Here is a 13,091-nt window from a genome sequence, read left to right on the forward strand (position 1 = left end):
AGGAGAAAAGTCAGGGAGAATATTTTAACTTGCAGCATGATGAGAGTCTGGAAGTCACTCCGTCAAAGGATGGTTGAGTCAGAAATTCTTATAACACTTTAGTATTTAGTCATTCACTTACTTTGCCAAGCTGGAAGATGGGTTTATGAAAGTCTCTAATCTTGTTTAACTTGTGCAAACACAATGGGCCAACTGCGCTGTAAAAGTCTGCTAGTCTCACCTCACTTTCTTTTCAAATACATCTGTGCTGCTTCCTTAACCCCTCGCTTTGACATAATGAGTTACCTATTTACTCACAATCTGGGTAAAGAAGATTATTCTGAATCTCCTGTATTAGTAATTATCACATAGTTGTGGCCCCAAGCTTTGGTTTTTCCAGTAATGGGAAGCATGCAAATATAATCTGATCACAGTTCTGAAACAAGTTTAATTTAGTTTCATTTCAAATGTATACCTCTTTACAAATACCGAAATGCTTAGTTTGCCTTTGTTTTGTTGGTCTTCACCACCTACATTGCTAGCCTTACTGATTTGTGTGTCTCTGTCCCTGGTTCCCTTCAACAGTAACACACTGGAAAATAAATTTCCCATAGCATGTGTTGCCTCCTTATTCATTTTACCAAAGTGCATCATCTGTCACTTGGTGTTCTTCTGCCAATTGCATGCTAATTCTGCAAGCAGTGTCTTCCTGTTCATTAATGACATCAATTTGGAGTTATGTAGAAAGTTTGAAATTATACGGTGGTTCTGGAGTTCAAGTCAATCGCGTAAATAGCGAAGAACCGTTGTCCCAGCATTGATCCTTAAGAAACCTCACCGCACAGTCTAAGTAAACACCTTTAACCTTTTCATTGTCTTGATGTTTTGTAACCAGATTCGTACTTTTATCTTTGTGCTCTGACCTTAGTAATGAGATTACTGTATGGTTTTTTGGAAATCCATATATATATTACACCTACTGTATTACCCTTTTCTATTCCTTCTGCTGCTTCAAATAATTTAGTGCCTTGGACAAATACGATCTTCAATTTTGATAACAAAGTGTGAAGCTGGATGAACACAGCAGGCCAAGCAGCATCTCAGGAGCACAAAAGCTGACGTTTCGGGCCTAGACCCTTCATCAGAGAGGGGGATGGGGAGAGGGTTCTGAAATAAATAGGGAGAGAGGGGGAGGCGGACCGAAGATGGATGGAGGAGAAGATAGGTGGAGAGGGGATAGGTCAGTCTGGGGAGGACGGACAAGTCAAGGAGGTGGGTTGAGGTTAGTAGGAGGGAAATGGAGGTGCGGCTTGAGGTGGGAGGAGGGGATACAGAGAGAAAGAACAGGTTAGGGAGGCGGGGACGAGCTGGGCCAGTTTTGGGATGTAGTGGGAAAAGGGAAGATTTTGAAGCTTGTGAAGTCCACATTGATACCATTGGGCTGCAGGGTTCCCAAGTGGAATGTAAGTAGCTGTCCCTGCAACCTTCGGGTGGCATCATTGTGGCACTGCAGGAGGCCCAGGATGGACGTGTCGTCTGAGGAATGGGAGGGGGAGTTAAAATGGTTTGCGACTGGGAGGTGCAGTTGTATATTGTGAACTGAGCGGAGGTGTTCTGCAAAGCGGTCTCCAAGCCCCCGCTTGGTTTCCCTAATGTAGAGGATGCCGCACCAGGTACAGTGGACACAATATACTACATTGGCAGATGTGCAGGTGAACATCTGCTTGATATGGAAAGTCACCTTGGGGCCTGGGAGGGGGGTGAGGGAGGAGGTGTGGGGGCGAGTGTAGCTCTTCCTGCGGTCACAGGGAAAGGTGCCGGGTGTGGTGGGGTTGGAGGGGAATGTGGAGCGGACAAGGGAGTCACAGAGAGAGTGGTCTCTCCGGAAGGCAGACAAGGGTGGGGATGGAAAAATGTCTTGGGTGGTGGGCCACACCTCCATTTCCCACCTTCTAACCTCATCCTGCCTCCTTGACCTATCCCCTCCCCACCTCCTCATCTATACTCTCCTCTCCACCTATCTTCTCTATCCATCTTCGGTCCGCCTCCCCCTCGCTCCCTATTTATTTCAGAACCCTCTCCCCATCCGCCTCTCTGAAGGGTCTAGGCCCGAAACGTCAGCTTTTGTGCTCCTGAGATGCTGCATGGCCTGCTGTGTTCATCCAGCTTCACACTATATGTTATCTTGGATTCTCCAGCATCTGCAGTTCCCATTATCTCTGACTTCAATTTTGAAGTCAGTGCTGTTATGTTTTCATTTTGTAGTTGGTTGAGTTAGGATTCCATACTATTTCCTGTCAATTATGTTAAACTAATTAGTATATAGTTCCCTGAACTTATTACATTAGCTGTCTCAAATGAGCTTTCATATGCATGCAATAGTGCATCTTTTCCCTAACTTTTAATGCTTGTTGATGCAGATCATTCAGATCAGGGGATTTAGCCTCCATGAAGTTGAGTAGCTTATCAATTATCTCTCCTCTTTGCAGCATAAATGTTTCTTGTTTCTCTTGATCTCTGTCACCTTGATGCCAATTTGATGACATCACGATGGCATCCCTAAAAATACGGGTAAGCTTGGTGAATCCTTACTTGGATTAGATTTAACAGGTTTTTTTTGCTTTATTCCTTTTTAATAGGATGTGTTTTTGATCTGCTTTTCCCTTGTGAGCCCAGCATCCTTTGAAAACGTCAGGGCAAAGGTAATTTGTTTTTTTTAATGGAGAGCGATCTAAATAAATCTGGCACGTGTAAAATATTAGTAAGGAATTTTTAAATAGTCTGTTTGGCATATTATGTATAGTCTGGGATTTCTGGTTCACTGGGGTCAAAGGTCTATTTCAGAGAAGTAATCAAATGCTTTAATCTCTATTGTCTTCCACCTAGCAATGGTGCAGGATATTTGTAAAATATATGCACACACAGAAGCTGTGAATAAATTTGCTGTAACCTTAAATTCTTATTCATCGTTCTTCAGCCAAAATGGTATGTAGGCAACCTTCTCCAAAGTGCATTGCTGCTCAATTCTCTTTGTTTTGATGGAAGGAAAATGCCTTTTGAACATCTTGAGACCAGGAACCCAAATACATTTGAGATTTCTTCATGTAGTCAAGAATGGACAAATCCAAAGCATACTGGTGATTTTGCATCAAAATAATGGCATTTAATTTAAAATATCATTGCAAGTTAGTGACCTGTTTGCAAAGTCGGATTACAAAAGGACATTTTATTTGGTGCTCTTAACTTGTCTCTTTTTTTTCCTCTTACTCCATGCAGTGGTATCCAGAGGTGCGGCATCATTGTCCAAACACACCAATAATCCTGGTAGGAACAAAGCTGGATTTGCGGGATGATAAGGACACCATTGAAAGGCTAAGAGATAAAAAGCTGGCTCCCATTACCTATCCACAGGGGTTGGCTATGGCCAGAGAGATAGGTGAGTGGTGATAAGGTCTAGGGGAAATTATAGGATGTATGGACCACTTTGAATACACAATAGGAGAGAATATAGTGCCCATATTAAAATGAAAGTTTTGGTATCAAAATATAAAGCAACAAGCCATGCTCCCAAGTGCTGCTAGCCATTCTGTTTTGCTTGTATATTTTGCATTGATGCATATGGCTTGCTGCAACATACCTGACTGTTTCTCTTCAGGCAAACAGAGCTGGTCTGTCACTGTGTTGGAAATGAGAAGTTTTCTGGGTATGCCCTGAGCAGCCAACATTGCAGCAATGTTATAGAATTGGATAAGAACACTGATGCTAAATAATCCTAACATCTTAGAGACCTGAGACCTTACCTTTTAACATTAAGACAGTTTTGGGGAGATCCTAAAACCTGGTTGCACCGGATGAAATGCCTGATTTAGTCTGTGTCATTTTAAAGTGTTCGTCCTTAATATTTCCACCTTCAATTAAACCTGTTTTTTTTTTCTCCCAATAAGTTGATCAAGGAATGCTTGGGATTTCTGGCAACCTCTCATTGAATCTGCTTGTTAATATTTTTGTCATGGAAAATCTTCTTTGAACCTAATTTTAAATTTTCACAGTAAATAGAAGTTGTGTTTATATTTTGATTTCAGACGGTGGCAAAAATAAGGACTGCAGTCCCCAGAGCTGCAGCACTATTATCCAGTGCCAGGATTTCAGTTAAAAGCAAAATTTAAGTGTGTGCTTCTAGCAACAACCTGACAAAAAGCTTTTCAGAGACCCTTGTGGATGTGTGGAAATATCAGCTGTTAACATTTTGGCAATTAATTTTGATGAATGCTGGAGGATGTTGATGCAAAATGGCATTCAATAGAATCAGAACTAAGTGTAGAATATGATGGATATAGTGAATATTTCCTTTGGAAGCTGAATAAGAAAGATTGGCTTAGATGTACCTTTTAATATTTTAAGTGTAAGTGTCTCATGAGTCACTTCATAACATTAATACAACTTTCTCTTTCAAATGATCATTGGCGTAGCATGTAGTTTCAGCACATTCTACTTTTACTTTAGATATCAAGCATTCTTTTTGTCTTTTAAATTGTATGCTGCTTCACCATTTAAGCATTTCATGGCTTCAGTTTCAACAGAAAATTCTTAAAACTAATTACTTCTATTAAAAAGGTGCTGATCAAGGTGAGGGCTGCTGAAAAAGAAGCCTAACTTGGCAGACTCTGAACCCCAGTCTGGATCAAACCCTCAGGGGGTGTTTTGCACCATGATTAAATCTAGAATGAATTTCTGAATTAACTCATTAGGAAATCAGTCTAGTGTAAAGAGAGATATCCTTGGTATTTAAAATTCAAGAGATATGAAAAGGCAGCTTCATTATCCAGTGCCAAGAATGAATTTAAAACCAAACTTTCCACCCTTACTACGGTCAGCTTTACTTCCAAATAAAAACAGTTTTCTTTCACCTGAACTTAGTTACCAAGTCTACATAAATAGGTTTTTGAGAACAATTTAATAAAGCTTGCTGATTGTTGATCATTCTTGTTTTATTATTGAGACATGGCTGATTAGGAAATCTTTTACTACAAAAGTACTTCTGTGTACGTAACACAAATAGGGACATTCCACTGAGCTGTTACATAATTTGCTATTTTCTCGGGTGGTGCATGGTTTTGTTTTTGTGTAATGTATTTAGATGCAAGTCTGCAGCTCTTTTGTTGCATGACTATCCTCCAGCTTAACGAATCAGATACAATATTCATTGCGCCCTCTAAACAAGGGCTGTAATCAAAACCAGAAAGTGGGTCCTTGTACAGCTGCAATGAGAGTTGCTGTGAAACAGCCTTGTGTGTAGAGCTTCACTGTAAATGGCTACGACAGAAGTTATAACATTTAAACAGGCTATTTGGTACAAACCAATTTATATCCCACTTTTACATGAACAGAACAAATAGTACCATGTACTTTTATATTTCCTCATTCACTGCCAATCTAATCTTCAATGCTATTATAATTTTTATTTCAGCCAGTAACCCTGGATCTGAATACCAATGCATCAACATCCAGTGTTTTCCCCATCCTTTTCACTCAGTACTAATTCAGATCCTGAGAGACTGCATATCAGTTTCTGGAACATAACAGACAAAGTATTGGTATCACTAGAATAATTTTACAGCATTCTGAAGCAAAGATGCTTTCAAACACTTGGATTCTCAAATTCTTCAATTCTTCCAAGCACCAAATCTTCTGCTTTACAATATAATCATTTTATTAGCACATGCTTACTGACACTGAATTCCATCCCAGACTTTTTGGCACATTTCTCCCTTCTTCTTCTCTTATTGATTTTGAATGCTTTTCTGAAACCTTGCCACTTCCAGGTCAGATTAGAGCTCTAACAACTCTCAAATTTCCATGCCATCAAGGACAAAGTAGCCTATTTAACTGACACTACATTCATGAACACTTACTCTCTACACCACCCACACTCAGCATCAGCAGTGTGTGCTATTTACAGGATGCACTGTGGAAACTCGCCAAGCCTCCTTGGATGCCATCTTCCGAAACTACAACGACTACCAGCTAGAAGGACAAAGGGAGCAGATGTATGGGAACACTACCTGCAAGTTCCCACCAAGCCACGTGCCCACTATATTGCCATTCCATCACTTTCAAAATGCTGAAACTTCCTAATGGATAAACTTAACCTAAATGGACAGCAGCAGTCCAAGAAGGCAGCTCACCACCACCTTCTTGAGCACTTGGCATGGGCAAAAAGTGATGGCACAGTCAGTGAAGTCCCATTCCTAAATGAATTTTAAAAAAAAGTATGTATGACAAACTTGAACGATGTCCCACAAATTTCATGCATTAATACAGAACCACAAGATTTTTCTAAACTATACTTTTGCAGTTTATTTTGCTGGACTTTGGACTTTTTTTTTTAAACAGACCTGTCATGGTAATTAACAAGTAAAATTGGCTCTGAAACAGTAGATGTACACAAAATTGGAGGTCAGATCCCATGAACAAACATTTTTTATTATGATAATGGTAGTATAGAACTTGTGCTGATAGTGGCCAGCTAATAAATATCTACAATCATGTTTGTGTTCCCAAACAAATTTACTGACTCAGACTACTAAATAGAGATTCTGTTTGTGCACAGGTGCATCTCAATGATGAATTTCTCACTCTTCTAGCCAGAGCTATTCATTTAAGACCCTGGTTTGTAGAGTTATCGCATGTCAGGTGAGAATACTGCCAGCACCCAGTAGTTAGTCTTCCCTGCAGTTTTCATTGCAAATCAAGTCTGTCTGGTTCATGATCAACACTTCCCAGAACTATAGCACAAAAAGGTTTCTGAGCCTAGAACCAACTAGAGAAGAAAGAAGGTTAGCAATGACTGATCTGTGGGACAGAATAAAGTTTCGGACAAGTTATGTATTGTTTTACCTCCGTATTACAGGAAGAATGTTTATTTGATTTAATAGATAACTATATAAAAATGTTCTAAAGCTATTTCTAAATCCCTATGAAGTGTAATAATCTTTTGTAATACATTCTCAGAGTAATGTGGGTGGGGACATGAACATATAGAGTACTGTACTTTCATAATCTGTGAATGCCTATAATTATTTGTATTAGGTTTCTGCTGTTAAAATAAAGGCTCTGCATGCTGCTGGAGGAGGGCCCTGCAGAAACTGAAAGGGGCCTTTGTATTAGCAGCTGGGAGAATTACAGTCTCTCCTCCATTCTGTGCTGACGGCACTGTTGACTTTTATTGTTAGCTCGTGAGAAAGCGAAGAAATCCTCCACTTCCAATCCCTTGGGAAACTCTGCCTATTTTTGAGCTTCCTTGTTTATGTGACTATTAACCTCTCTCTAAAGCTCCCCCTCTCCCAATTAAAAATGAAGTTCAAAAAGTGCTATGACCATTTGTAGCACTCCTTTAGCACTATTAACATCAGTCCACATGAGGATTTGAATAAAATAGCAACAGTCTGATATTAGCCTATAAATTGTCAAGCTCAGCACAAGTCTATTAATATTTGGTTTACAATTTTTTTGGCTGTGTTGGCAAGTTATTTCATTGGCTAGTTCAGTGTGTATGTTTCTGCAACTCTTGGTGCTAGTTTTGTTGCATCTCACAAATTGAGAATAAGCACATATGCCAACTGGCTACAAAATTCACAATACTCTTTTTGAGTACTTGCAAGAGATGCCTACAATCAAGTAAATGACATATTCTTTACACACACTTTTTTGTATAATGTAATGGATTATGTGAAAAGCTACACCCCCAACCCCGAACCACAGCCCCCAAACAACTGCTCCTGGCCTCCAATTAACCACCAACATTTCCAATGCATAACTTGTCCTAAATTCTACTGCCCAAACATCTGCTTGGTCAGCTCCTATCCTTGCTATACTGGTTTTCTCTGTGGCGGGTTCTAGCCTCAGATACTTGGGCTCAATCAAAAAAATTGATTGAACTAATTTTTTTTAAAAAAGATCTGTCTACATGTTCACTTGATCTATTATTAGAGTAAGCCTACTATTTGGTCTCAATCAGATTGTGGGGGATGCTGCCTTCTGCAGGCTTTAAATTACATTCACATGCAAATTCAGACTATGGAGGTAGTGATTGATGTCTGTTGCAATTCTGGTGGCCTCCCAATTGAGAATCACTGAGAAGCAAGTCAGAATCAGAACTTCCGAAACATGTATAATGTTTTACACAAATGTACAAAACTATTACTACAAATAAAGCAACTGCAGTTCATTTAGATTGTGAGTTTTCTTGACTATATTTAGTGACAGCCTAGAAACTGGTGAAATTGGCTCAGCAATAAAACAATGATGTAGTGAACTTGAATATTTTCTACAATTTTGTATTTTCAAAGCTGTTTTTTTTTCTGTGCAGGTGCTGTTAAGTACCTGGAGTGCTCTGCTCTTACTCAGCGAGGTTTGAAAACTGTCTTTGATGAAGCAATTCGAGCTGTGCTGTGCCCACCACCTGTGAAAAAACGTAGAAAGAAGTGCACTGTTTTCTAGGAAGACACCATGCAGGAAATCATACCTTCATAACACAATCTACTGGTATTTTATCCAAATCATGACCCTGTGTGGTATGAGACTGCAGAAGAGAGTATTCTTCTTTGTGTCACCTCTCTCTTGAGTTGGAACAGTTAGCCTTGAGAGTTAAGTCCTGAAGTCAGTAATTATTCTGTTAGCGTGTGTTGGATTTTATGTGAGGCAATGTGGCTGTCTTCATGGGTGGACCCCATCATATTTTGTTGAGCTGCAGTATCCCTCTTTTGGTAGCTCCTATCCAGCTCAAGACCAGTGACATCCACAATGACATTTCCCTTGTGGAAACAGTATTAATGGATCCTTTCAACTTTGTGGAGTTGCACCTTTAATTTTAATTGGTTACATAACTGACTCACTACAGTGTTTGAACATTAGTAGATTCTGCAATTTGCTATCCATGTCATTATTCCTTATTTATCATTTTCCAACTGAAAAGTGTGAAACCTAAGAAATGAACAAAGGCTGTTCATCCCCTGTTTAAGTACTTTTTTATGTCCATTATTTGCATGCTTGAATCATTCAGTCTTAAACCAGCAGTAATTTTTAGTGCTAGTCAGTCCATATTGACAATTATTGAGGTCAAGATATTCAAACATTTGCATTTTTCTCAAATGGTTTATTTTGAATAAACATAAATATTTAACATGATATTTTTCTGTCTAAGTTAAGTCTATTGAAATTCCAATAGACTTATGTCTAAAATGGACCTTTCTTTGTATGAACTTAGATCTTGGCCTTTTTTGTAACCATGTCTTGATGCAGAAAATCAAAATGAGGGGTACTGCAGTGTTAATTATTGTGGAGATACTTTTTGACCTTTTCAATAAGCAGCTAGGTAATATGGGATCACTGAATGCAGCATGGGCAAAAGTGCAAGTTTAAAGTAGGGGGGGGTGTTGGGGAAGGCTTGTGTATGCGAAAGACTTGTGTAAAAAGGCTTTTCTGCTGGTTATGTAAAGTCAGTGTTTAACTGTTGTGTTCATTAACTTTATTACAGCACTAGCAGATTTGTTTCAACAAATAATTGATCAGGGTTCTCCATTCTAAATATTACAGTAAATTTTAGAAATTGCCAGATACAGTGTCCAACCAGTGATGCAGGATTTACTTGTTCTAGCTGGTACTAACAAAAAAACTTTTGCCAACTTGGCATCCTCATTTATAGGACTGGCCTGCATGATTTGAGTCCCAATGTTTTATTCTAATTGACATCCTAGCCTTAACCCTGGGAGAGAGCTGACTCTTCTGGTAATTTCATTGTCACTTTTTGTTCTATTGTTTATGATTTCTTTAAAATGCATTCGTACACATTTTTGCGAGGATTTCTAACTTGGCACATTCTCAAGATGCAACTTTTGAACCAAATTGTTTTAAGAATTGAATTTCATTAAATATTGTAGTATCCTCATTACCTTAATGTTATTGTGTTCTTTCATAAAACCTGTATAATGGTCCCTCACTTGTATTAAACATAACACACTAAAAGGTGTTTCTTCCCAGTGCTTGAATCAGTGCAGTGATTCTCACTAAAGCATTCAGTAACTTTTCCATTTGAGCATTAGAGAATCTTGTGTGTGACATGGTTGATAAATCTTTGTGTAAAGAGCTACAGTCTGAAGAAGGAGCATCACTGTGGCACTGCAGGAGACCCAGGATGGACATGTCATCTGCAGAGTTGGGGGGGGGGGGGGGGGGAGAAATGGTTCGCGACTGGGAGGTGCAGTTGTTTAGTGTGAACAAGCATAGTTGTTCTGCAAAGTGGTTCCCCAAGCCTCTGCTTGGTTTCTCCGATTGTAGAGGAGGTCACACGGGAACAGCATACCCCATTAGCAGATGTGCAGGTGATCATCATCTGCTTGATATGGAAAGCCTTCTTGAGGACTGGTACCCGGGGGGGGAAATATGTAGGGACAGGTATAGCACTTCCTCCGGTTGCAGGGAAAGTGCTGGGTGAGGTGGGGCTGGAAGGGAGTGTGGAGCAGACAAGGGAGTCCTGGAGACAATGGTCCCTCTGGAAAGCAGATAAGGGTGGGGATGGAAAAGTATCTTTGGTGCAGTTGGATTGCAGATGGCGAACGTGTCTGAGGATGATGCGTTGAATCTGGAGGTTGGTGGGGGGGGTACTTGAGGACTAGGGGGAATTCTGTTTTGGTTGTTATTGTGGGGAGGGAGTGTGAGGGATAAGTTTCGGGAAATGCAGGAGACACTGTCAAGGGCCTTCTTGACCACTCGGGGGTTGGGGGGAAAGAATTTGCGGTCCTTGGAAAAATGAGGACATCCGAGATGTACAGGAGTGGAATGCCTCATCCTCGGAGCAGATGTTGTGGAGGGGAAGCAAGGTGGCTGGAAGGAGGTGTATTCTAGGTAGCTGTGGGAGTCGGTGGGCTTGAAATGGATATCAGTTTCTAGGTGGTTGGCAGAGATGAAGATGGAGGTCCAGGAAGGAGAGAGAGCTATTAGACATGGTCCAGGTGAACTGAAGGTTGGGGTGGAAGGTGTTGAAGTGGATGAACTGTTCAAGCTCCTCGTGGGTGCATGAGGCGGTGCCGTTGCAGTCATCAATGTAACGAAGGAAGAGGTGGGGTTTAGGGCCAGTGTAGGTATGGAAGAGGGATTATTCCAAGTAACCTACAAAGAGGCAGGCATAGCGTGGGCCCATGCAGGTACCCATGGCCAACCCCTTCGTCTGGCGGAAGTGGGAGGAATTGAAAGAGAAGTTGTTGTTGAGGGTGAGGACGGGTTTGGCTAAGCAGCTGAGGGTACCAGTGGAGGGGGAACTGGTCGGGCATGTGGGACAGGAAGAAGCAGAAGGCCTTTTTAAGGCTATCTGTAAGGGGAATGCAGATGCATAGGGACTGGATGTCCATGGTAAGGGTGAGGTGTTGGGGACCAAGGAATTGGAAGTTGTGGAGGGCGTGCATGGTCTCACGACATAGGCAGGGAGTTCTTGGACCGAGGGGGAGGAAATGGAGTCCAGTTAGGTGGAGATAAGTTTTAGTGGGGCAGAAGCAAGCGGAGACAATGCGTCGACCAGGGCAGTCGAAGGAGATAGAAGCGGGCGGTGCAGGGTTGGGGAACAATGAGTTTGGATGCTGTGGGTGGGAGGTCATCTGAAGTGATGAGGTTGTGGATTGTTTTGGAGATGATGGTTTGGTGGTCAGGGGTGGGGTCATGATAAGGGGGCAGTAGGAGGTGTCAGAGTTGGTGTCTGGCCTCGGCAATGTTGAGGTCAGTGCGCCATACTACAACTGTGCCTCCCTTGTCTGTGGGTTTTCTGGTGGTTGTTGCACATTCAGCAGGGGAGAGGTTGAGGCAGGGTGGGAGGCCTTGAGCTGGTGTCCTGGAGGAGGGCACTTGAATGAGGATGGGCAACAAATGCCAGCCATGTGTGTTATACCCATGTCCTACAGGAGGAGGAAATACTGGGACAAGAAAGTAAGCTTTAAATATCTTGGAAGGACAAGAGTGTATGTAAACAAAATGCACTATCACTGCGTGTACATTGGCATAAGACATAAGACAACACTATTTATTCATGCTGCTCTTTTCCATTTGCAACAAAATGCTTTACTCGTATTAGTCTTTCACCTTTTTCACCCCAGAAATGCATTTCTCATTGTCAGTCCATGAAGCAGGATAATACTGATATTGTGAAGAAGATACCCAGCAGTTTAAAATGTCCACACACAACTAGCAAGTGACTGTCACGTCCTTCAACAAAGTGAAAGTGTAACGCTGCTTTCAGTTTAAAAGTCATAACACTTGTCTAGTTGACAAATAACTATGCTGAAGCGAGGGGAATTAGTATTGAAAAGCTGGTTCAAAAACAATGCATGTTTGATCTTTGGGCAACGTCTTATCAGAACAGGGGCCAGCTCTGGCCTGAAGTATGTTTTAGAGTAAGCATTTGACAATCAGAATGGCTTTGTTTTCACCAGAAATGCAGTACATATAAATGCACTTACGTGGGCTAACTCCAGAGTCCAACCAAAGATTTCAGACCACCAACTAGATGAAAAATCTGTTCACTGTTGCAAAAGAAGACCACCCAATGACTTCTTCCAAAATTATGTCTTAAGCAATTCCTCTTTAGACAGTAGCAAAGGTATAATTTAGTGGGTACTCATTTCAGCAGCATAAATGTAAAGAGTTGATTTAGAGGTAATATGCACAGTTCCAGGTTAATCTAATAGTGACCAAGCAAACAGTGCCAATTCCAGTAGGAACCTATTTAGCTTACTAATGTATTTAGGAAGGAAATCTGCCTTTTGCTGGTCTGATCTGATATTCCAGGCCCACAGCAATGTGGTTAACTCTTAACTGCCCTCTGACGTAGCCTAGCAAGTTACTCTGTTATATCATGTCAGTGGGATCCTTATGTTACCATAGCCAAAATGCTGAAGATATTATAATGCTCTGTTTAATGAATTATTGTTACTTGGAGGCACCATGCTTAAAAATGGCAACCACCCGCACCTACAGTCCACTCTAAGTAAGCGGATCTGTTTGAGGCTCCACTTGTCACCTATAATAAAATGTAAAGCTAGTTTTACTGAAAGTAGAACGTTTGACTC

General features: G+C 41.0%; 1 protein-coding gene across 2 annotated transcripts in view; it reads left to right on the top strand.

Moving 5' to 3' along the window:
- Positions 1 to 9,928, top strand: part of LOC125463535 (ras-related C3 botulinum toxin substrate 3) — a 29,724-nt gene extending 19,796 nt beyond the window's left edge. For both annotated transcript variants that reach the window (XM_048554880.2, XM_048554879.2), the window contains exons 4-6: positions 2,619 to 2,681; positions 3,256 to 3,415; positions 8,348 to 9,928. In XM_048554880.2, coding sequence (XP_048410837.1) covers positions 2,619 to 2,681; positions 3,256 to 3,415; positions 8,348 to 8,478 — 354 coding nt within the window. In that variant the 3' untranslated portion in view covers positions 8,479 to 9,928. The remainder of the gene's footprint in view (positions 1 to 2,618; positions 2,682 to 3,255; positions 3,416 to 8,347) is intronic.
- Positions 9,929 to 13,091: the final 3,163 nt, after the last annotated feature.

The sequence above is a fragment of the Stegostoma tigrinum genome, chromosome 22 (genome assembly GCF_030684315.1).
Source record: "Stegostoma tigrinum isolate sSteTig4 chromosome 22, sSteTig4.hap1, whole genome shotgun sequence".
NCBI classification, from domain to species: Eukaryota; Metazoa; Chordata; class Chondrichthyes; order Orectolobiformes; family Stegostomatidae; genus Stegostoma; species Stegostoma tigrinum.